Here is a 24922-nt window from a genome sequence, read left to right on the forward strand (position 1 = left end):
AGTACTTCTCAAATATTAAGGCATAAATCACCTGAAGACTTGTTAATGCAGATTCTGATTCCATAGGTCTGGGATGAGATCTGAGACTGCATTTCTGAGTTCCAGGTGTCGCTGACACTGCTGCTGTTGCTGACACTCTTTGAGTAGCAAGGATGCAGAGCTGTAGATTGGTACTATCCAATCATGGTGGCCACTAGTTATATGTGGCTACTGAGCACCTGAAATATAGCTAGTCAACTAAGGAACTGAATTTTTAATTTAATTTTAATTAGTATGCATTTAAATTTAAAAATTTAAGAAGTGGGACTGGGTGCTGTGGCTCATGCCTGTAATCCTAGCACTCTGGGAGGCCAAGGCGGGAGGACTGCTTTATGTCAGGAATTTGAGACCAGTCTGAGCAAAAGTGAGACCCGTCTCTTCTAAAAATAGAAAAATTAGCTGGGTGTGGTGGCCAGTGACTGTAGTCCCAGCTACTTGGGAGGCTGAGGCAGGAGGTTCACTTGAGCCCAGGAGCTGGAGGTTACTGTGAGCTAAGCTGACACCACAGCACTCTTGCCCGGGTGACAGAGACTCTGTCTCAAAAAAAAAAAAAGGTAATAAAAAGCATAAAAAATAAAATAAAAACTGAAAAAGTGTAAAATATTTTTCCATTAAACAAAACTTTATTGTTTTAGTAATTTTATTCATTGTATCATGTAAGATATTATTGTTGAACTGTAATGTCTGTGTTAGGCATGTAAGTCATTTGAGTACTATACATAAACACCTAACTGATCTGGTCAGTGCCAACAAACTGATTAATTTTGAATCTTTTTTTTTTTTTTACACACCAACGTGTACACACAGTGTGCTTATCTGAATATTTTATGCAGACAGCATGAATTACAATATACCTATGTAAATCATAACTCTAATTAAATTGAAATACTCATTTTTATTAGACCATAATTATATTTTTATTTAGTTCATAATCTGTCCACAAAGAAGGAACAAAATTTAATTAAATTTAAATTTAATTTAAATGAACGTATACTACAGATGCAAAATAAAGTGGAGGTGAATTAGCTTGTATTATTACCAAAACAGTAAAAAGAGACTAGGAGGTGGTATGTTGTAAATTTCATTATTAATGCAATTGCAGTTTGCAAAAGTTGTGTTTATTGCGTAAGACATTTTTTAAATATATATAAAGTGAGCAATATTAAGAGACATTTTTGCAAATGCATGGTAAATCTGATAAGTTTCCTTTTAACAATCAAAAAAGAATAAATAAAATTAGTCATCTAAAATCAGAAGTAAAGGTCCAACATTTGTAAAATCCAGCTATAAAATTGATTGGATTTTTGCACGAAAGTGGAAACCATTTTTAGATTGAGATGGTAATTTCAGTTATGATAAAATGCTCAGAAAAGATAGGCAAAGATAGATAAAAAGTCATTAAGTCACAAAACAAATGCCCATAGACTATAATAACTTTCTAATACTATCAATGATAACTAATTCAAAATCTGAAAAACTACAAGTACTTTCCTTTCGCTTTAGGTGAACCATGTGATATAAGAAACACTATCCAATTCATACTTTAGGCATTTATTATCTCAAAGGACTTCCAAATTTATGATGAAATGTTGATTTTTCAGTCTAAAAAAGTCAAACTTTCAGTATAGATGTTTTTAACCCTTTATAACTATCAAAAAAAGAATTACAGCTAGATAATGAAGAAGTTTTTATCATACTATTGTTCTGGCTACATTGAATGAAAAATCTGGATTTACTAAAATTTTCAAATAAGAGACTGTTTTTTTTTTAATTGTTTCATTTCACTGTATGATACATATTGAAAATATTTGTGGTCAGTTTTCTGAAGCTGATTTTATGTGAAGCATCACGGATACAGTTAACATTGTTTAATATATGTGTGTAAATTCTATGAGTCATCACTAGTTTATGGAACTGTTAAGAAAATGGAAGACAATGAATTTAACGATCCTGTGTTCTTTGCCAATACTCCTTGGCTAGGTTGTGGAAGAGTTTTACAAAGATTTACTGTACTTTTAACTCCAATTTAAGGTTTTTTTTTAAAACAAAAGGAATGCATGCTTAATATTCAATAATCAAAGATTAAAAAAAGGCAGCGTGATTTACATTTTCTGAATATTATATTGCATGTAAATGAGCTAAATTTTAAACTCCAAAAAAAGAAAGCTTATTTGTGAAGCTAGAAAAGCATAAGAATTTATACTGACATTGACATTTTTCATAACATAAATAAAAAATAATGACTTCACATATTTTCTACCATAAATTAATATGTAGGATTATCACAGTGTTATATAAATTGGCTATAAAAACTAAAAACATTTTGAAGTATGCTTTGCTGGTACTGAGCTAAATTTAGAGTTGCTTTCATTATATGTAATACCCTTTGTGTTTGAAGCTAATAATACTGAATTGACAAGAATTAAGAATATACTTAACTTTAACATACATAGCTTTGAAAAGATTTTGCTTAAAGACAAATTTTTCTAAAAAAATAAAATACTTTTATCAGTGTGGATGTAAACATATTTGGTATTCAGTTATTAAACATTTTTAAATTAAGGTTGGAACCATTTGGGTATGTGAATCTATTTTTTCAACTGTAAATTTTATTAAATCTAAACACAGATCCAGTATTTCCAATGAAAATTTAGTGTAAAAATTGAGATGTGCTCACACTGTAAAATAACACTGTGTTTAAAAGATACGGTATGAAAAAAGAGTGTAAAAATATCTAATTAATGAATTATTAAGGTATTGCATGCAAAAATGATATTTTGGATACATTAGACTAAATAGAATATATTTAGATAATTTCACCTGTTTCTTTTTACTTTTTTAAAAGTGTGACTATTAGAAAATTTAATAATACTTGAGCGGCTTTCAGTATATTTCTATGGGACAGTGATGTTCTCAATTATTTTTTTTTTTTTTTTTTTTTTTTTGAGACAGAGTCTCACTTTGTTGTCCAGGCTAGAGTGAGTGCCGTGGCGTCAGCCTAGCTCACAGCAACCTCAAACTCCTGGGCTTGAGTGATCCTTCTGCCTCAGCCTCCCGAGTAGCTGGGACTACAGGCATGCGCCACCATGCCCGGCTAATTTTTTTTATATATATATCAGTTGGCCAATTAATTTCTTTCTATTTATAGTAGAGACGGGGTCTCGCTCTTGCTCAGGCTGGTTTTGAACTCCTGACCTTGAGCAATCCGCCCGCCTCGGCCTCCCAAGAGCTAGGATTACAGGCGTGAGCCACAGCGCCCGGCCATGTTCTCAATTATTATAATAGCTTCTTATCTGATTTTCAGTTATTTCCCAACCTGTTATCAGTTTAATTTTAAAGTATATTCTGCATTCATCCCTTCATCCATGCACCAAATATTGAGGACCTACTCTTCACCAGTTATTGTTGTAAGATAAATCAGATAGCAAATCAATGAAGCTTACCCTCTAGTTGGCAGACATAGATAAAGGGCAAAACACAAGTAAATTATGTAAGAGGTAAAGAAGCAATCAGTAATACCAAAAACCCTACACATGGCAAGGCTGAGAGTGTGAGTGGGATGATGGTGCACGGAGGTCAGAAGGCCTGGAGAACTAGTAGGAGAGCAGAGGGAGAAGAGTGGAAAGAGCTGAGGTCACTGGGGTAGGAAGAATGCGATGAGAATGGAGGGGAGGTCAGCAGATCATGTAGGCCTTCACAGGCTTTGGCATTTACTTGCAGCATTTTTGGCTTTTACTTTGAGTGAGACGGAAAGTCCTGGAGGGTTCTAACTTAAGTTTTAAAACGATATTTCTGGCTGTTGTGTTCAGATTAAACTGTATGGGGGTGTGGCATGGTAAACACAAGGTGATCTGGTGGTAGGAAGCTCTAATAATAACACAGGCAGGAGATGATGGTGGCTTACACCAGTGATGCAAGTGGTAAAAAGTGGTAAAATTCTGTAATTTTTTTAAAAAGTAGGGCCAACAAGTTGGATGTAGAGTGTGAAAGAAAAAGTGGGATCAGATTATAGGTGGAGCAAGTTGTTCATTTTTTCCCCCTTGTTGAATCTTCAATGGCAGTCCATTGTCTAAAATCTTAGATTGGTATTCAAGTGCCCATATGCTTTGGCGCTAACATAGCTACGCACACGTCATTTCCTACACTTCATCTTTCCATGTTTCCCTATGTTCTTGGGCCTTTCATAATGATGGTAATGATGATAATAAAAAATACATATCAAACCTATTATTTTTCAGAAATCTGCTACATTTTTGACAGTTTTAGGCTCTTTGTTTTTTTATTTCAGCATATTATGGAGATACAAATGTTAAGGTTACATATATTACCCTTACCCCTCATCCCCCCTCGAGTTAGAGCTTCAAACTTTTAGGCTCTTAAACTCTGAAGTCCTTTGAAAAAATTATAAGGTAGATATTATTATAATTTTTTTAGACATGAAGACACAAACATATTAACAAATAATGTAAAGTTAGCATACAAGCAAGGCTTATTTTGACTCTCAAGACAACTTTTCTCCTTTTATACCATGATTTTCATGCTGTTTTCTGTCTGAAATGCTCTTCCCTTTCTATGTCTGGCCCAACTCAAACGTCACTTTATCTATAAAAAGTCTCCTTATGCCCTCAGCTGGAATTATATTTTCCTCCTCTACATTAGTTAAAATAAATCATTTCCACCTCTTAATATTTCTTCTTCTATTATTTATAATAACCATAATGATATTTACTGAGTGCTTACCATGTGCTATATATGTATATTAATTAATATGTATTAATATATTATCATAATATTTCTAACATTCTTATAAAGGATCCTATTATCAAATTCATTTTGTGGATGAGGAAACTAAGTCAGAAAGGTGAAGCATTTTGCTGAAGATCAAAGCTAGCAAGAGGTCAGGGTATAAAGCTAGATGGTCTAACTCCAAACTTCGTTATCTACTCTGCACTAATCCTTATGCTAATTCACCACTCATCATATAATATTCTTTCTCTTGTTTACATATTTTTTCATCTATAGCCCATCTTTTCCTTTTGAATCCTATTAAATTCTGATACAGATTAGTTTTAGATTATTTATTCATGCAGACTTGACCTTTCTTAATAACAGAAGCTAATCCTTTCAGAGAATAAATACAGGAGGGCCTCATGTGGAAAAAGTAGGTATTGCTAGAAAAGGAAAGGAAAACTGCAGTTTTTCTTTAGATTCAAATCTTATATCAGCCCTTACTATAATATTATTTTATGAAGCATGATTGATATTCTCAAGTTTATATGTTCCAAGCATTTAGGAGAAAAGAAAATTTTAAGTAAATATAGGAAAAAACCCATCTCCTAATTTATCCTACATATAAAAACTAATAAGGAAGATTTTAAATATCCACTTTTAGGCACAAGAACTAAAATGTAAAAAGATCTGGCCATACAAATTCATGCATATATAGAAGAGACAGAATGAATAGAACTAAAAAGGCATATCAATCAAAGTGTAAAAAATATTTAATAAAATGAGGTCTGAATGGATGGCCAAAAGTAGAGGACTTTTAAAAAAGCCAAAAAACCTTTTATTTGGAAATAATTTCAAATATACAGTTGAGTTACAAGAATAGTATATCCTCATATTCTTCACGCAGACTTACCTACTTAACCAGATTCACCCTTTTACCAACATGTTCACGAGTGAGAAACAATGTATTCTTGTAAGCCACTGATATTTAGAGGCTGTTATTGCTGAGATTTTGCATGTTCTCAATCTCATATATATATATATATATACACACACATTCATACATGTATAAATGCACACATGCACACACAGATATGTATGTGTAGAAAACACACACACATAAACATATAAGCGCATAATTTTTTTAATCATTTGAGGGTAAGTTACATATATATTAGCCCTTTATCCCTAAAACTTCAGTATTTTCTAAAAATAAGGATATTCTTTCATATAACCAGAGTACAGTTAACAAATTTAGGAAGTTTAACATTGATTCAATACTTTAATCTATCATCTGTATTCCAGTTTTGTCAAATGACCCAATAGTGTCCTTTATAGAATTTTTCCCATTCCAGTACAGGATCCATTCTAGGATTAGGAATTGTATTTAGTTTCAATGTCTCTTTAACCTCTTTTAATCTGGGATCTTTTCTTGCTTTTTAAAAAAATGGCATTGACATTTCTGAAGAACCTCTGCACACACACACACACCCCTATTTTTTAAAATAAACCTTTCCCTCATTTTAGGTTTGTCTGATGTTTTCTCATGGTTAGATTCAGGTTATGCATTCTCAGCCAGAATACTACATAGGTAATTATGTGTCCTTTTCAGGGTATCACATTTGGAGTCACACAATGTCCATCTGTTCTTCATTGGTGATATCAATTTTTAGCACTAGTCAAGGTGTTTACTGATTTCTCTACTGTATAATTACTATTTTCCCTCTTGCAATTAATAAGCAGTTTGTAGAATGGTATTTTAAAACCATGTAAATATTATGCTTTTCATTGAAATTTCCCCCTAAATTTAGCTTCTGATGATTCGTGCATGATCCAGTCTTAACTAAAATAGATGCAAAATGCTGATTTCCAAATCTAGTAGCTTCTCTGCAGTTACCAGTCAGTATTCAACATTCTATGAGCGGGAGTACTCCTTTCTCCCTATTAATTACTTAATCTATTTACTAGTGGTATAGACTCATGAATTACTATTTATTTTAAAGGTTTGTAATTTATTACTGTACTAAATTATTTTGGCACTCAAGTTCTTCCAGATTTGGTTAGTGGAAGCTCCTTCAAGCTAGTTCCTTATAATTTGTCCTCATCACTTTGAGAACTTCCTTATTTTTTTACATAAGATATTCCAAGCTTGTCTCATATTTACCCTTCCCAGTCCCTGAAATCAGCCTATCCAAGGAGCCTGAGTTCCTTTTAGTGGGGAGGGGTATCTGGACACCTAGATATGGCATGTGCTTATTGCTATCAGGGTGTCTGGTTCTTAGCCCTTTAAGCTGACATAGCTAGGTAGTGTATACATATACCTACACACATACACATAAATACAGATGGTCCCTGATTTATAATGGTTTGACTTATGATTCTCTGACTGTACAATAGGTTTATCATGGTATTAAATGCATTTTAAACTTATGATATTTTCAACTTACATTGGGTTTATCAGGATGTAGCCCTGTCATAAGTCAAACAGCATCTGAACATATACACAAACATACATATGTACATGTGCACATATACATTCCATATTTACAACATATATAACAAATGATGTATTCACAATGATACCTCCAATTCAAATCCATCCCACAGGGCTCTTACTTGACTTCATTTATTCTATTTTGTCTTTTGTTTTTCATTAAGATCCTGGCTCTCAAAAACAATCAACACATTTGCTCAGACCTATAATGCATCTAAAATTGTTTCAGAATTGCTTTGCTTATACCACTAAACCAACAAAATGAAACAAAAAACATACTTAAAAAGGTTTAGGACTTGTTTGGAATTCTTTCCCAACTGAACTTCAATCTACAAAACAATGAACACAAATACTGTGTTTACAAGTTACACGAATTCCTTTTCTTTTGTTTTTTAGTATGGTTATGGTATTCATTTGAAATACAATTAGATTCATTTACTTCAGTTTGCTTGTAGTTTTAGGTTGATTTTCCCTGTCCTATTTCTTCATGTATTTTTTAAATGAATAGAATATTAACATGCACTCAAAAGTAAAAATTACATAAAAAGGTATTTTCAAAGATGTGTCACTCCCCCCTTTATCTTACTCACCCCATGTCCACCTATGTTGTAGGTAACCAATTTCATTGCTGAGTAGTTTATCCTTTCTTTGGTTTCTTTCACAAAGATAAACAGATATATATTTTAATTTCCCTGGCTTATAAAAGGTAGCAAACTACATATACTCTTTTGCATTTTGCTTTTTTTTTTTTTAACTTGATCATATATCCTGGAAATCACTCCATATTACTTAATAGAGATCTTCCTTATTATTTTCTACTCCATTGCGTGTATGCTCCATACATAGTTTATTCAATCAATAGCCTATGCGTGGAGATTAAGGTAGTTTCCAATATTTTCTAACTATGAATAATGCTATAATAAATAACCTTGGGCATAATGTTTAAAAATTATTGGGCAGATCCATTAGTACTGGCATATTCCATACTCTTTTCCATGGCCTTGATACCTTTTTTTTTTTTTTTGAGACAGAGTACTACTCTGTTGCCCAGGCTTAGAGTGCCGTGGCGTCAGCCTAGCTCACAGCAACCTCAAACTCCTGGCATGCCCTTGATATCTTAAAGTCAGCTTGGCTGCATACAACATTCTTGGTTTACACACTGTCTTTCCTTTAATATCTTGAAAATGTTGCTCCATCACTGCCTTACTTTGTATGTTGTTTCAAGAAGGTTGATGCTGGTCTAATTCTATCGTCTTTGTAAGGTATTTGGTCTTTTTAGTTGGAGATAATGTACATTTTTTTCCTCTATTCTTAAAGTCTAATAGTTTTACTAGGATATATCCTAGAGTTCAGATTTCCTCAGTACCTTATAGTAGATTCAGGTCTTCTTTTAATTCTGGAAAGTTTTCTTGGATTAGAGTTCTAAATATTAGTGCTGTTCAGTTGTTTTGATTCATTTCTTCAAGAAACTTTTTTTTTTTTGAGACAGAGTCTCACTCTGTTGCCCAGGCTAGAGTGAGTGCCGTGGCGTCAGCCTAGCTCACAGCAACCTCAAACTCCTGGGCTCAAGCAATCCTCCTGCCTTAGCCTCCCCAGTAGCTGGGACTACAGGCAAGAGCCACCATGCCTGGCTAATTTTTTCTATATATTAGTTGGCCAATTAATTTCGTTCTATTTTTATAGCAGAGACGGGGGTCTCGCTCTTGCTCACGCTGCTTTCGAACTCCTGACCTTGAGCGATCCGCCTGCCTAGGCCTCCCAGAGTGCTAGGATTACAGGCGTGAGCCACCGCACTCGGCCTAAGAAACTCTTTTACTTCTTGATTTCATTTTCACTTTCCTGGTTGTTCTTCTTGTGTTCTTCAATGCCTTTTTCACTTGACTATATTCTTCCTTGGGAACCTTGCAATTTAGTTTTTATTTCTAATATAATTTTGTCTTTTCCTTCTTTTCTTTTGTAAGTTTTGTCAACTGCCATTTCATTTTTTCCTGTTTTTTGGTCAATTTCTATTTTTTTAAATCTCCAATTTGAAGTGTTTTTTTTTTTTCCCCTTAGCTTATTTGAGGATATTTAATTGAGTTGGAAGTGTTGCATTACATTTTCTTTAGCTTTGTGTTTCAATTATTTTGGAAAGTTTTCATTAAGAGAAAAGCTTTAATTCGTATCATCTGATTTTTTGCAATTGTTTTATAATGATGGGGACAGGATTTTTTTCCTATTCTTTATTTCATAGAAAAAGTTCTTCAGTCAAGATTACTCTCTTCTGTGCAGTTTCTTTTATGGATCATGTTATTAATGGTCATGGGGGAAGAGTGGGTGAATTGGAATGTCTTGTGTCTCTTTCATTTCTGCAAGATCCTTACTTTTTCCTTCTTATTTCCTTCCTTCCCATCATTGCCTAGTCTCCAAGGAATTCCATCCATTCTCTTTCTGATTCTTGCACAGGGGCAATGATTCTCCAAGGCTGTTACCTCTGGTTGCACACACCTTGAAGTCCTTTTCCTTTAGCCAGTGCTGAGAACCACCACATCCTAACCTATGTTCAGTATTTTGGCATTTATTGTTATACTATCTCTTTCTGGAGGTGATTCTGTTTCTACTTCAACTAATTCGTCTGTTTCTCTCTACCCTTTTTCAGAGTCTTTAAAGCCTTCACTCCTCTGTTCTTTGTCTCCCAGGTGTCACTGGCAGGCTGAGCTACAGGAGTTTTGATAGAATTTTTTTTTTGTACTCTATTTATATGTGCTTTGAAGGTTGTGGTGCTCTCTGTCACGCAGTCTTACTGAAAATGTGGGTCCTGTATCATTCTATATGCTCTCTGTTGATTTTATGTTTTCTAGGGGGATGGTGAGAGAGAAAGTAAAAATCAAGTGATTGCCATTGATCTCTAACTGTGTTCTCTTATTTAGATTTTATTTGTTGTTTTTTTGTTCCATGATATTGCCATGTATTTGTTTTGTTGTAAGCTACCTCAAATTATTTGAAGAATGATGCAGAGTGAAAATAAATGTAAAAAATGCTCTGCCTGGAAGATTTTTTTTGCTTGTTTTTTTTTTTTTTTTGGGCCATGAATAAAATGAGGTATGAGTAACAAAAGACAAGAAAAGGGGGGAAAAGGGAAAATTAAAAAAAAAATAGAAAAGCAATGAGATTGGTCATTTTAGTCTATGAATATTTGGTTTTGAAAACAATTTGAGATAGAGTTTTAACATTTTTTTGAGCAGTAGTAGCAAGACTTCAGCACAGGTACGCCCTCCAAAAGTGATTGCTTTCTTTTTTTTAAATATTTAAAATAAGGTACATTTTATTATAGGTAAATTACAACCCAATAAAGCTGATTCAAATATTTAATAATAATAATAAAACACTATTAGTCTGATTATCTCATCATTATTTTATGTGATAAATAAAACATTAAGTTTTAAGATAGTCTTCTTTTTTATTTCAGAATATTATGGGGGTACAAACATTTTGGTTACATATAATACCTTTGCCTCACCCAAGCCAGGGCTACAAGCATGCCCATCCCCCATACAGTGTGCTCCGCATCGATTAGTTGTGAGTTTACCAACCCCCTCCACCTGACCAGCACCCAGTGAATATTACTATCACATTAGCACCTTAGTGTTGATCAGTTAGTACCAATTTGATGGCAAGTACATGTGGTGCTTGTTTTTCCATTTGTGTGATACCTCACTTCCACGGATGGGCTCAAGCTCTATCTGGGATAATATAAAAGGTGCTAGTTCACCACTGTTTTTGTAGTTGAGTAGTATTCCATGGTATACATATACCACATTTTATTAATCCAGTACTTGTGTTGTTTCCACATCTTTGCACTTGTGAATTGTACTGCCATAAACATTCGAGTGCAGATGTTTTTAGTATAGAATGCCTTTTTTTTCCTTTGGGTAGATGCCCTGTAATGGGATTGCTGGATCAAATGGTATTTCTATTTTTAGCTCTTTGAGATATCTCCAAATACTTTCCACAGGAGTTGTACTAATATGCAGTCCTGCCAGCAGTGTAAGAGTGTTCCAATCTCTCCATATCCACACCAGCATTTGTTGTTTTGGGACTTTTTTGATAAAGGCCATTCTCATTGGATTTAGGTGATAATCTCATTGCACTTTTGATTTGTATTTGCCTAATGATTAGAGATGTTGAGCACTGTTTTATATGTTTGCCGGCCATTATTCTGTCTTCTTTTGAAAAGTTTCTGTTCATGTCCTTTGCCCATTTATTGATGGGGTTGTTTAAGATCTATATTATTCTATATTTTCGTATCAGTAAGCTCTGGGATATAATAAAACATCATTGCTTTATGATATACCTCACATGTTTACGCACACACAAAAGAACACACAAATATATGATCATACACTTACTTGTTTCACATTCTGGAGCTCTTCTGTCAATTGTTTCCTTTGCTTCTCTGATTCAAATAATTTTTCCTATATTTAAAAACCACAGAATTAATATTAATAAGTTGTTATGAAGGTATCAATGAGTATGACTTTTAGCCCTTTGTTTCAAAGCTTATATAATCCCAAACATAAAAGTGCTTACATTTTCAGATTGTACTTTCTTACATTTTCTGGCTTTATACATAGCACTTAAAAGTAACTGGTTATCCATAGTATAATCGTGATGTCAATGTACTTTCTATTATATTAATTTTGTAAAATCTCAAAATGTGAGATCAAAAAATAAGTCAGTAAGAATCAAAATGTGTAAATATTAACTAAATTTTGGGCAATAGCTATCATTGCCAAAGAGCTTTCAAACTGAAGGTCAACATTACTACAAATTAGAAGTAAAGGTCTCTGACCACACTAAAGAGGGCATGTGAGAAGGGGCTGACTCCTGGTTTCATAATTTAATTTTAGCTCATTCTTGGAAGATTACTCATAAAAAAAGGTATGACTGGTATAACCTAAATACAAAATGATAGTTATTAAGGTAGATGAATTAAGATAGTTATTAAAGTAGGTGAATATTATGTATGCAAATAAAGTATCTTTGGACTTAAATTTAGTTAAGCATATACCCCAAAATGTCCAATTTTATTAAGTATATATTAAATAAATCCACATTTTATTGATCAAATCAGAAATAGTAGAAGTAACTTAAGAGCCATTTTACTACAAACGAGCAGAGAAATTGCTTGAACAGTAAATTAAGTGGTAAAGATTCATGGCAACATAGCAACGTTTATAAGAGGCAATCTACTTTCTGGTATATTACAGCTCATTCGTGTCTAAGAGGTGAAATGAAGGTATATGATGATGAATATAATATAGCAATCTAATGAATATGCCACAGACCAGGAGCCAAGAGACTGCTTGCTGGCTCCTGTGCTTTAATGCTCTAGCAAGTCACCTTCACTCTTTGTGTCCTAGTTTTTCACATCTGTCAATGAAAAATACATCTATTTTCATTCACCTTTGCAAAGCAGTAGCAATGTGAATTCTGCAGAAAGGCTTTAAGGTAAATAAAGTCCATATCACTTTTAAAAATCATTCTTGCCAAATAAAAATTAGCCATTGGTATAAAATTATCTTGTTTTCATTTTTATTTGTAGCTCATATAAGACATGAAGATTAGATATATCACAGGATAATAAAAAGTGATAAGACACCATCTATGCACTCAATGAACTTCATTTAACAAGCTCTGTCATTTTTGTGTATATGTAATACAAGCAGAAAAACTGAAAATAAAAACATTACCTCAAACAAAATATTTATTGCTTTGTATATTATTTTCTATAGATTTTTTTAAATGCTTCTCTGCCAATTAATAGATTTTAAAGTAAAGGTAATTATAAACTGTAGAATTTGTTTTATCTGGAATTTTAGCACCACGTTTTTAACCAACTGAGCTAACTGGCTGCCTGCTTACTGGAATTTTAGGTTTTGTCACATTAGAGTATGTTCAGTTACATTTTCTGAACTTTAAATGTGAATCCTGATTTATTGAATGGCTCCTCAGAGAAGCCTTGTTTAAATGTCAAAGGAATATGGCATAGACAGTTTTAATTTAAAATTCTAATAATTAATATTGATATTCCAATAAAAACTGAAATATATCATTAAATTTAACAATGACAAAGTTTAGGGAAAGGAATGAGATCTGAGACTCTCTGAAAATTCCAATAACCAAGAAGATCTAATGGTTGATGTAGAGATAAATTATAGAAAAATGCTATCTTACCAAGGTAACCAACATTGAAGAAATTTTTAAAGAGAATATGAAGAAACAATTGTCAATGCATTTTTTCAACTAAATTTATATTTTCCATCTAAACTCTTAACTGTTATACCAAAAAATGTGGAAAGACAGTGGCTTTATAATTATAAAAAGAAATATATAAAATATGCCTGTAGTAGTGGCATGCTCATATAAATTAGCAAGAAACGTGAATTGACAAAGCCTTTTTAAAGGAATTTGGTAACATACAGAATTTTATGTGCCCATATGCTTTAATAAAGCAATTCCATATTCAGATATTTATTCTGTGTACATACTCGTGCAATTGGCCGAAAGTACATCTACAAAGCTGTTGAAGGTGGAATTACTTTTAATAATGGAAAACTGGAAATGGCCTAAATATCTATTGATAGGTAACTCGCTAAATAATCATTTGATTTATAGGAGAGAAATCCAGAAGAACTTGGTAGATGTTTATATACTAATGTGAAAGCTTATATACTAATACTTTATATACTAATCTGAAAGCTGCTCAAGATATAACTCTAACAAAGAATAAAAAAGGCAATTTGTAAAAAAGTGTGGATGGATGAAGCACCTTATGCATTAATAAAAGTTAAAATACATATATATTCATTTTATTTTTTAAGACTTTATTTTTTTTAGAGTGGTTTTAGGTTCACAGCAAAATTGAGAGAAAGGCATAGAGATTTCTGTATACTCCCTGGCTCCACATATAAATTTATTTTTTAAAATATGATTGCCTGTGCAAAGCCTCTCAAAAGATAATGTGTTTCTAACAATGGCTTTCTCTAGAGGTTGGAATTGTAAAAATAAGGTAGCAAGAATATTTTTTGGTGTTAAGATTTTATTTTAATGAACTTAAATTTAATAAAAATGAAATAGAATTTCACTTATTTAATAAAATAATTAAAAATATATATCCCTATGGTGAGTTAATGGTAAATCAAGTAGTTATGCTGCTTTTTGTGAAGATCTGGAAAATATAAGAGCTTTCTGCAAAAATTAGGATATAATTTAAATTTAATATTCTATTAAAAACAGAATGAAACTATATAAAGAGAATCAAAATGTTATAGTATATTTGGAATATGTGTTTTTTCCTCCCTTAAATGCTATTGCCTTAATTCCAAATTACATTAGTAAAACATTATGTCCCTTAAGCATGGCCCTGCACATGGAAAAAAATGTATTTCCCAATAAACTCAGAAGATCCAAAACTGTCATAATTTGCTCGTTGGCTCCTCATCTAATTTTGCCCTGGTTGCCAATATGAGGAAAAAATAGGGGTAAGGAGTAGCCTGGATCAGAAGGCAGGAGCAAAAACAGTGGTTCACAATAAATCTTACATGGATATTGTGAAATATCAGTAAGCATGTGAACTAAAAATTAATTCTCTAAAGGCCAACTGAAGAAAGAATCTAATTCTAACTATTTGATATTAATACTCTTTCATTGAAAATAAAACTGAGCCGCAACACTTCAGAATCCAACATAGGATTATTTCCTTTATTCTAAAGGAAATATAAGAATGCTAAATTTGAGGTTACCTTAAGCATATTCACTTCTTTCAAGGCGTTATTTCTTTCGCACTTAAGCCTTTCTATTTCATCTGCTTCTAAAGAATCACAGGGAAGAAGCTGTCAATATTAAAATATAAGAGAAAAATTATGCGTTAGATGCTAATTATGAGAGCTAACATAAACATCCTTTTTGACTAATCTTAGGCTTTTGCATTCTGATAACAAAATTCAGTTTCTTATTTCAGAGTCATTTGATTAGATAAAAGAGAATATTAAAGTAATCTGGGGCAATTTCATTCATTTAAGCTTAACCTTACATTGCTGTTACTTACAACAGAATCTAGATAATTAGAGAAGGTATACTGACTCTGTTCTCACCTTCAAGTTTTTAATTTAACAATATAATTTTCCTTAAAAGTCCAAATTCCAACACAGAGTTTACATCTCAGAAAGACTTTAGAAGTTGGCAACATAAACTATTTCCTAAAGACATTCATTTCAAGAGCATGGTATCTAAGGCTAGCAGCATGTTCTATGTTATCAATCAAGATGGTTTACATGAGCTCAGTAAAGCATATTTATCAATTATGTATCTGGTTTTAACTAAATGAAAAGTAATGCAACAACAGCCAAATGGCTTAAAAATATTCCTACTCAGAAACTGTGGCCTGAAGATAACATTAATAATACATACACAAGTGATTAACAACAACAAAAAATATCAGTGATGACAATTTCTTTTATGTTTACCATGATCTCTTTGACAGTCAATTACAAGGTAAAAAACAATGACAATATAATCAGAGATAAAATTCAAGTCTAATTATAGCCATCTTCTGTGTGGAATCTACAAAAAAAAGCTAAAAAAAATAGCATAGAAATATAATTTAAAGGATTTAGTGGAGAAAGCAACTGTTAAGTGTGGGCTGAAAACAGAGCCCTTTAGATAGGAGAGGTGAAGACAGAGTAGGAAAAGATAATAGAAATAGTTAATAATATCAACCATTTATCAGAAACTTACTATGTGCAGATGCATTGCTAAGGACTGCATACATTCAATATTGTAGCCTTACAAAAACCCTGTCTCCATTTTACAGATGAGGAAACGATCTCAGAAAGGTTAGTATTAATAACTTGCCTAATGTTTCACAGTTAATAAGTGGTCATTCCAAGATTCCCACAGAGGTCTGACATCATAGTCTGTGATTTTTATTAACTATTCAACACAAATTGTGGTGGAATGGAGGAGATACTCAGATTTGCTTCCAAACTCTAGAATAACAGAAGTAGGAGTTATTTTTGAAGTTTGGGAAGAAATTTTTTCCCTAAACATTATTGGTTCTCTTTTCCCTGCTACATTAGCTTTTGGGTATCTATGGCCATTGTCTGTAATTTATATGATCTCATATTCTTTATGTGTCTCTGTTACTCTCTCAGAAGTACTCATCACAAACACTCGTAAGAATTCATTCTATATTGTTTTAGTTTTGAACACATGTTCAAACATAACAGTATTCCCTAAAGTGTGTTTCAAAGGATACTAATTGGTTTTGTATGAAAGCAAAATTGGATGGTGGTGATTGTGGTAGTGGTATAGGATTTAGAAAAAATTAACCTTCTTTCTTACATGGCTTCCAATAGTCAATATGCTAATGAGGACTTGAATTTTCAAAAAGCAAGTATAATTTAATAACTTGTCATATTTCCCTAGTAATTTGACCAGACCACAAGACTCCCTTACCCGGCTGCCTTTATTTATGTTTTGGTACTAGCTCATGGAACTAAAGTTTGCAAACCACAATTGGGCAAACACTGCTACTCAACATTCATATAAGCCTATTCTATTTTCTTTTCCTAAGAAGTGAAATACACAGGATTCAAAAATTTAAATAAAATTATAGATAACAGAGCTCTAACAATTTATTAAGAGAATTATGGATTGGGATTTTAGGGATGTGATCATAAGCTTTTGAGCTTAACATCACGGAGGTAAATCACACAAAAAAGAATCCATGACATCATTTTGAGAGGCAAAGCACTAGACTGAGTAGTCATAAAACAAAGCATGCCTTTAAAAAACTGTTTTATACTCCTACTGCTATTTTGGACTAAGCACCAAAAATGTGTAGCCAAAGAATTGGCCATGGATATTACTTGTGAATTCTTTGAAAAGCCCCTTTATGCTCACTGACTTTTTTAAAAATAGTTCTATTCAAATATATATCAACTCAGCAAGCAGTAAGTGAAATATATTATTGCTATTTAAAACCAATTCTGGACAGATGGTTATTTTCAACCTTTTACATCCCTTTTCTGTCTCACTCTTACAATATTGTTTATGATCCTTGGGCCCCCTGACCTCTGTGATACCTGGTAAATAACACTAGAAATCATTTACACTCCCCTTTCTACTGTGTGCTTCTGGGGATACCAAGAGACACTGTCAGTCACTGGACTGTGTTGACTAGGTCTAACCTCATCTCTCCCTTCACTCTTGTTCCTACCATCATGATTTTAAGTTATTTGACTTGTATCAATTCTGGATAGCTACTATTCCATTGGCCACATTCCCCCCAACCTCAATTCATTCTAAATAAAACAAAACAATAACCTCTGTTTTTGTCTAATTTTATTGATTAAGCCTTCCATTAGAAACCTATTCAGTTAACTCCTTTCCTTATAAAATTGTGTGAGACAGTACCATCCTATTCACCTAAAAATTTCTGCGTATCCCCTTCTTTTCTCCTTTCATTTCTCCTGCTCATTCCTTTTACTTCTTCAAATCTGGTTTATATATCTTTCCTCCCATCCCCATGTTTCTAAAATGATTACTCGTAATTTCACCAATAAAACTGTTATTTGACAAAGTAAATGCCCCCCACCAACTTTTGTAACCTCTTTGTTACACATATCATTGGTCAAGCCTTTTTTCCTTGAAATTTTCTCTTCTTTAGGTTGTGATATCTTACTACCTCACCTACCCTTCTGAACATTTATGCCATTTCCAAGGACTTGTTTTCATTTCTACTCCTTAAGTGGAGGAGGGGGTGGGAGATTCTCTAGTTTATCCTCTCCCCTCATTTTCTCTACAAGCTCTGAGAGATCCCATTCACTGCTATGCTTCAACTATCGTGTTCCAAATTCCTCCCCTGGCATTCAGTTCCTTATTTCCAATGCCTTTGGTTATTTATACCTGTTAGCCTCTTGAATGTACTTTCTCCAAAACATAACCCATCATCTTCTCTACCTTGAAAAGGCTTTCTCCTTATTTCCCTATTTCTATTAATGGTATCTATTGATAATATACTTCTTGTTGTGGTGGTGGGTTTTGGTAAATATCCTGTATCTGTCACTCCTCTCCTTTCTATTCTCTTCACCTTCACTATAGTTTAGTTCTTTATTATACTATATTTGGATTCTTTCCATACTCCTCTATCTAGACTATCTACCACCAGTTTCATTCCCATTCTAGATAACCAACACATAAGATTATTCTTTCTAATACATCACTTTGATCACGTCACTTTTTTCCTTAATAGTGCCTCACTTACTACTGAATAAAGTACAAACCTTTAAATTTAACATTTACCCTTTAAGGCTTAACGTGTGTCACCTGGATGTACCCAAATTATCTTTTTATAAAAAGTAGACTGCTCTTTGCTTACAATCACATTCTATTTTTTTCATGCTAAAACTCTTATCGCTCTTTGCTTACCTCTTGAGCAGATAAAATCCTATTTATCCTTCAAAATTCACTCAAACGCCACCTCTGTTATAAATCTTTTCTGAATATTCTAAATTCTATTACCATTATGGCCTTATCACACAATATACTTTTTATTACAATAATTATTTGTGTACACGACTTTTCCTTAAATTATATGGGCTGAATTTTATTTATCTTAATAACATGTGCTAACAGCAACTAAATAATTCCATATACACTGTACTTGTTCAATATATATTTGGTGTTTTACAGATGAGTCTTTAGGAAAGTGGCTATAAAGTATTAGCTGCTATACACAGTGAAAAATATGATTTATATACTGATCCAGAATAAGTGAAATATTATTCAATGTTATCACATATAATTCACTTTGATATTTTCTATTCTATTCTATCTCATTTGTTAAAATGGTTGTTGCAAATTACTAAATTGATTTAATAAGGGTCCAAATTGTGAAAAGTCTACTTTAGGGAATTCACAGTATTCTCTCTGATTTTAAGATAATCCATTCATGATATAGTACTTGATTAGTCTGGTAAAATCATCATATTATGATAGACTATAATATGTTATTGCTAAGTTTAGAGTACTGCTAAATGTGGGCTCCAGCCTTGCCTTTTCTGTGTATAACTTTGTGCCAGCAGCAAGTGTAGTACTGTGTGAATTTTTAAAGATAGCAATGATGATTAGACTCATAGTAAGATAATTATATTTTTGGTTTTAAATGTCATATTCTTCCAAACCCAAAAGTTCTTTATCAAATAAACAAAAGCAGGACTGATTTATATTGACTCAGCAATTCCTACTTATTATAAAAGATAGTATCTCAAGAAATCCTGAGTCAGACAAAATAATGAGCAAAAGAAGCTAGTAACAAAAGAGTACATACTCTATAATTCTGTTATTTACAAATTTCAAGATTATGCAAAAGTAAGTCAAAACATTGGTTCTAATGTAAAGCTGGCAGATTACTGGGAAGTCGGCATGAGGGGTCTTTTTTAGTGGTGGGACACATAAGAGAAATTCGAGCTATATACTTTAGATTTTTTGTATTTCACTGTGTGTATGTTCTATTTCAGTGAAAATATTTTCTAAAAATAAATTAAGAAAAAGACAAGCCATCCTTATCAGCCAAAAAAAAAAAAAAAGAAAAGAAAAGAAAAGAAAAATTATGAGTAAAAGAATGATTATAAACCCGAACCTGATGTTTGTGAAACTTAGATAGTTGAGGGGGGTAACCACAATGGAATTTCCCTACCCTCATAGACTGTCAGCATCTTCTACTACAGATCAAATGATATACTTTAGATGAGGCACTATACAACTTTTTAACTCAAAAAAGCTGGGAATTACACTACAAAATAATAAGTTATTTTTGGTGAGCCACTTGACAAGCTGTGATTTTTATAGTGATTTTCACACTGAGGTACATTACCCATTAGTGAATTATGAAACCAAATTTTTAAAGAAATAGAATTGAATATTATTAATAAATAAGAATACAGTGCACATAGAAAAGGTAAATAATGCTTTGGGAGACTTTTGTTTCAGTTATGTTAGAGTGTGGTAAAAAACAATCAAAAAATGTATTATTATTGTGAATTCAAGTAAAAAAAGAAAGGAAAGCCAATACTTTATGAGGACATCTTCTGTGTGCTGACAAGCAAAATATAACAAAGAAAATTTTATAAATAATATAATGACAATTGCACAACACTTCGATCTGAAGCCACACATAGAAAATTATTGGCATGTAGAACATCTTACACAACTGCCATCAGCATTTTGCTTTTGCTATCAAAGTATCACAGATTGAACACATTCTTATCTGCCCTAAAATCACATTGGTAAGAAGTAAGTAAATTACTAATCTGGAGCATGACTATCTTGTTGCAGCTGCTAAAAAAGCTTTGCATGCTCAAACAAAGTACTCTGAATTCTCCACTTCATTGGCGTGTTATAAGCTACTCAACCATCTTTGCCTTTTCTTATCAAAAATGGGTATGACAGCTTTGAGAACTGTTTGACAGTAAAAAAACAATGTTCTCTGCCATTAACATTAGGTAGATAAATACATAACACCTGAATAAGCAGAATGAAAACTGCATTCCTACACTTTAGCTCTCATCTAATAAATGCTACAGAATCAGTTCTGATAAACCAGTGCCTCAATTCGGGGAGAACTGGGTACTCTTCTGAAAGTTACAGAACAGCTAGGTCTTTGGGTGACTGCAATGAGCAATATGCTCAGCAATAAAAGAGATTGCTTACTAAATAGAACAAAGTGACCTGAAACATTTTAAAAACTGATATAGCATTATTTTTTAAATAAGAGAAGATTTACTTTGTCTAATAAACTATTCATACGTTTTTACACTGCATTTATGGAATTACATAATAATAAATAGTATTCAAACTTCTTATCAATAAGACCTATCACTTGAAAACAGCAGTGCTCTAAATAGAATCACGAAATAAAAGTGCTATTTTGATTCCTAAACTTGAACTAGAAGAAAAGTTATTAAAAATATGCAAAATAGGCAAAAGAGTGGTTACCCCAATTTTTTAGGGGGAGTGATGGGGGTGTCATTAGTAATTATCAATAGAAAGGAACCTAGGGGTAGGAGAACATCTGGGGTCCTGGTAATGTATTTCTTTAATTTTATGTTTCTTGATTTTAATACTAATTATAAGAGGATGATTGAGATTGTAAAATATCATAAGGTATACATTTACCATATGAGTGTTTTTTCTGTGTATATTATAGTGAGATAAAACAGATTAGAATGGACATATACATATATCTATTAATATCTATCTATCTAGTTATAGTATTATCCTTACACATATCAAATTGTCAATACTGCCAAACTTAGGGATGAGATTAGCATGAGAGGCCAGTGAAAGAGGAGGATGGAAGAGATCAAGATGAACTTCTACTTTTGATTTTAAATTAACCTGTATTTTATATATTTACCCAAGAAACATGCATTATTTGCATAATTTAACAAAAAAGTAAAAAAATCCTACCTATAGAACACATAAAAGTCAAGATTTGTGACTCTGGTGCAGCCAAGATAATTTTAAAGTGCATACTCTACCTGTGAATCTAGTATGTTGGAAATTTCATGTGCACCAACATTTACTTCATCCAACTGCAAGCAAAACAAGTTTTTGGCAACCTGGACAAAATCTACAATGGAACATATTTCAGTAAGAACACAGCATTTAACTTCATCTAAATAAATCTGACTTTTTTTTTTTATATGAAGTTGAAACTGTGTTATAACTAATGCTTCAAATTTAACTTACATAAATTATCTTAAAATAGTATTGACTGAAGTGACAAGAAAATTTAAGTTCAAATAAGTAAGAGAGAAACTAGTTCTAACTTAACTTCAGTTAATTTTGCTAACATTAATAATTCAGTCAATAATAATAAAGCAAATACATATCACAGACATATATTTACCTCTCCAACTCTTGTATTATGAGCAGAACTTTTTCTGAAACAAATGACAATATTATGACTAACAGCTTTTCTAGCTGGAAAAACCTGAGATTTAATAATAATAATAGTAGCAGCTAATGTTTATACAACAGCTGTTGTATGCCAGGCAGGGTGGTTAGCAATTTCATGCTCACAGCAATTTTCTGAGATGGGTCCTCTTATCTTCTTCATTTTACAGATCACTAAGTTGAGGCTAAGACAGGTTAACTCTCTTAAACTGATAAAGGCCACTTGGCAAATAAGTTGCAAAGCGGTCCATAACCTTCTTCAGACACAGAGAGTGACCTATTCATATATATATCCTTAAGTATTTTTCATTTTGTCTATTATATTTTGAATTTCCAAGTATCCTTTCAAGTGTTTTCTGATTGTTCCTATTTTATAACATCCTACTTTTATTTTATGAAAGTATTATATCCATTTATCTTTTTGTTTGTTTCTTTCTTTCTCTTTCACTCAGGCTGGACTGCAGTGGCCCGATCATAGCTCACTGCAGCCTCAAATTCCCGGGCTCAAGTGATCCTCCTGGCATAGCCTCTCAAGTAGCTAGGACCCCTGGCGCATGCCACCATGCCCTGTCCTCTTTTTAAAGATATTAATTATAGTTTACATGAAGTTCTCTTCTGCTCTTCATTATTTCTCTTTTTTCTATTCCTTCTTTTGTTTGTTTGTCTGATAATTTGGGGTCTATATTTTATGTTGAAGGATTTCTTTAAATACCTGGTGACCCCTGGCTCCTTGCCTATGAGTTCAGAGTGAAGAATCAGGCACTTAAAAAGTTGATTATAAATATGTCTTGTCAACCGGCAGGTTTTCACTACAGGGCAATCAGGTAGGTAGCCAGCTAACATTTTGTTCAGCTTCTTCAGAGAGAATCCTATAATCTCCTGCCTATAGTTATATACATGGCTGCAAATTTCCCTGAGCAATCTGGGTGAGTGCTGTGAGCCATGACTCACCACACACTCCCTCTAACTCTCTTGCTGCTGGCAACTATAGGTCCAGAATCTCTCTGGTTCAATTTCTCAAGGAATATACCTCAAGGGAGATACAAGGGAGTGGTAATTGCCTGACTGCTTCAGAAGGGGCAGTGAAGAACACATATTATTTTCCTTATAAAGATTTCTAACAATCCTATTTTAAATGCCCCACCTAAACCCAGCCATCAGAAGTACCTGATGCTATCAATTATAATACTAAGCCTTTTCAGAGTCAAATCACCTTGTTCCCTATTGTGATTTCTCTCTTTCTTTAGACACTTGGACTTTATTTGCCACTGCTCACTAATTCCTTTCCTCAACCATTTTCTGTCCTTAGATATTGTGGTTTTAGTTATATGTGTATGTCTGTTTCTTGTTCCCATTATTTTGGGGGTAATTCTCAATAGGAGATGGGGCCAAAACTATCTTTTATTCATCTCTTCAAAACCAAAAGTTGAATTTCCTTTCTTTTTTTTTTCAGCAATAAAGATGCTTTAACAATGATACAATGCTGTATCTACTATACAAGAAAAAAAATAAATACATAATGGTATCAAGGAGACTAAAAACTGTTATATTCAAACATTACTGGTGGCAGAACAAATAAATGTGTAAAATATCTCTGTATAACAATTTATCAATATGTATCAAAAGTTCAAACCATTTGTGGGAATTTATTCTAAGAAAAAGAGGAAAAACAGCTACAATCACAATGATGATAAGTATAGATTTATAATATCAGCTGCTGAGAAACACTTAAAATTTCCCATATTAGAAAAGCTTAATAATACAGTATGACAACTAAGTGGTACACTATGCTATCTTTAATATGAATATAGCTGACCCTTGAACAACATGGTCTTGAACTGCATGGATCTACTTATAGGTAGATTCTTTTTTCAACCAAAAGCAGATTAAAAATACTGTATGGCAGGCTGCAAAATTCACTTTTAGGGAGTTTCATGTATACGCCCTATATGGTTTCCATAGGTCTGACTGTGAGATCTGAGAATCCCTAGATTTAGGCATACTTGGGAGGTACTAGAACCAATTCCCATCATACAAACAGCTGATTATACAACACCATCAAAATATTTATATGTTATATTGCTAAAACAGAATTAGAATTAATCTCACAGTAGTGAAAGTAGGATTTCTATATTTTGTAGTTTCTTTTGTTATTATTAAAGCAATGTTTATGCATAAATAAAAAAGAATATGATAGAATGATATTTTAGAGCTGAAAGATTTTAAAACAGTTCTTTTGGCTGACCCAGCTAGGCAAGTAACTCTAGCTAAATTTTTAGAGTACTGATTAAGAAACCTGAAATAGATATGGTTTTACTTTTCATTCTCTCCTTCTAAAGAACAAGCACTTTTAATGAAAATGAGTCACAATAACTCTTTGACCAAGTTTCTGTGATGATACAACACGATGAACCTAATTTTTTACCTCCAAAAGCCACTGTCCCCTTTGAGTCTGCTTGTACTTGCTGTCTCAGGGCTTGGTGTTGTTCCTTCGTAGGCTGAATACCAAGATAATTTAGAGCCTAGAAGGAAAATGACTCCATATGAAGCAAATTTTCAAATCTCCAAAGAATAAAACTTTTCATTATAACTTTATTTTACAATCCAATGAAAATAATCAATATTAGGAACAGTGACCAGAATTAGATGCCCAAAGAA

At 32.7% G+C, this 24922-nt stretch overlaps 1 protein-coding gene across 4 annotated transcripts in view; it reads right to left on the reverse strand.

The window, feature by feature from the left end:
- STXBP4 (syntaxin binding protein 4) overlaps positions 1–24922 on the reverse strand; it is a 135794-nt gene that overhangs the window by 83554 nt on the left and 27318 nt on the right. For 3 of the 4 annotated variants that reach the window (XM_012766270.2, XM_012769972.2, XM_012771525.2), the window contains 4 exons: positions 24690–24786; positions 21847–21938; positions 15046–15135; positions 11650–11715 (listed from right to left, as the gene is read on the reverse strand). In XM_012766270.2, the coding sequence (XP_012621724.2) occupies positions 11650–11715; positions 15046–15135; positions 21847–21938; positions 24690–24786 (345 nt within the window). Of the gene's footprint in view, positions 1–7540; positions 7591–11649; positions 11716–15045; positions 15136–21846; positions 21939–24689; positions 24787–24922 lie in introns of all 4 variants that reach the window. The other variant, XM_075994449.1, reaches the window with a different exon arrangement.

The sequence above is a fragment of the Microcebus murinus genome, chromosome 18, assembly GCF_040939455.1.
Source record: "Microcebus murinus isolate Inina chromosome 18, M.murinus_Inina_mat1.0, whole genome shotgun sequence".
NCBI lineage: Eukaryota > Metazoa > Chordata > Mammalia > Primates > Cheirogaleidae > Microcebus > Microcebus murinus.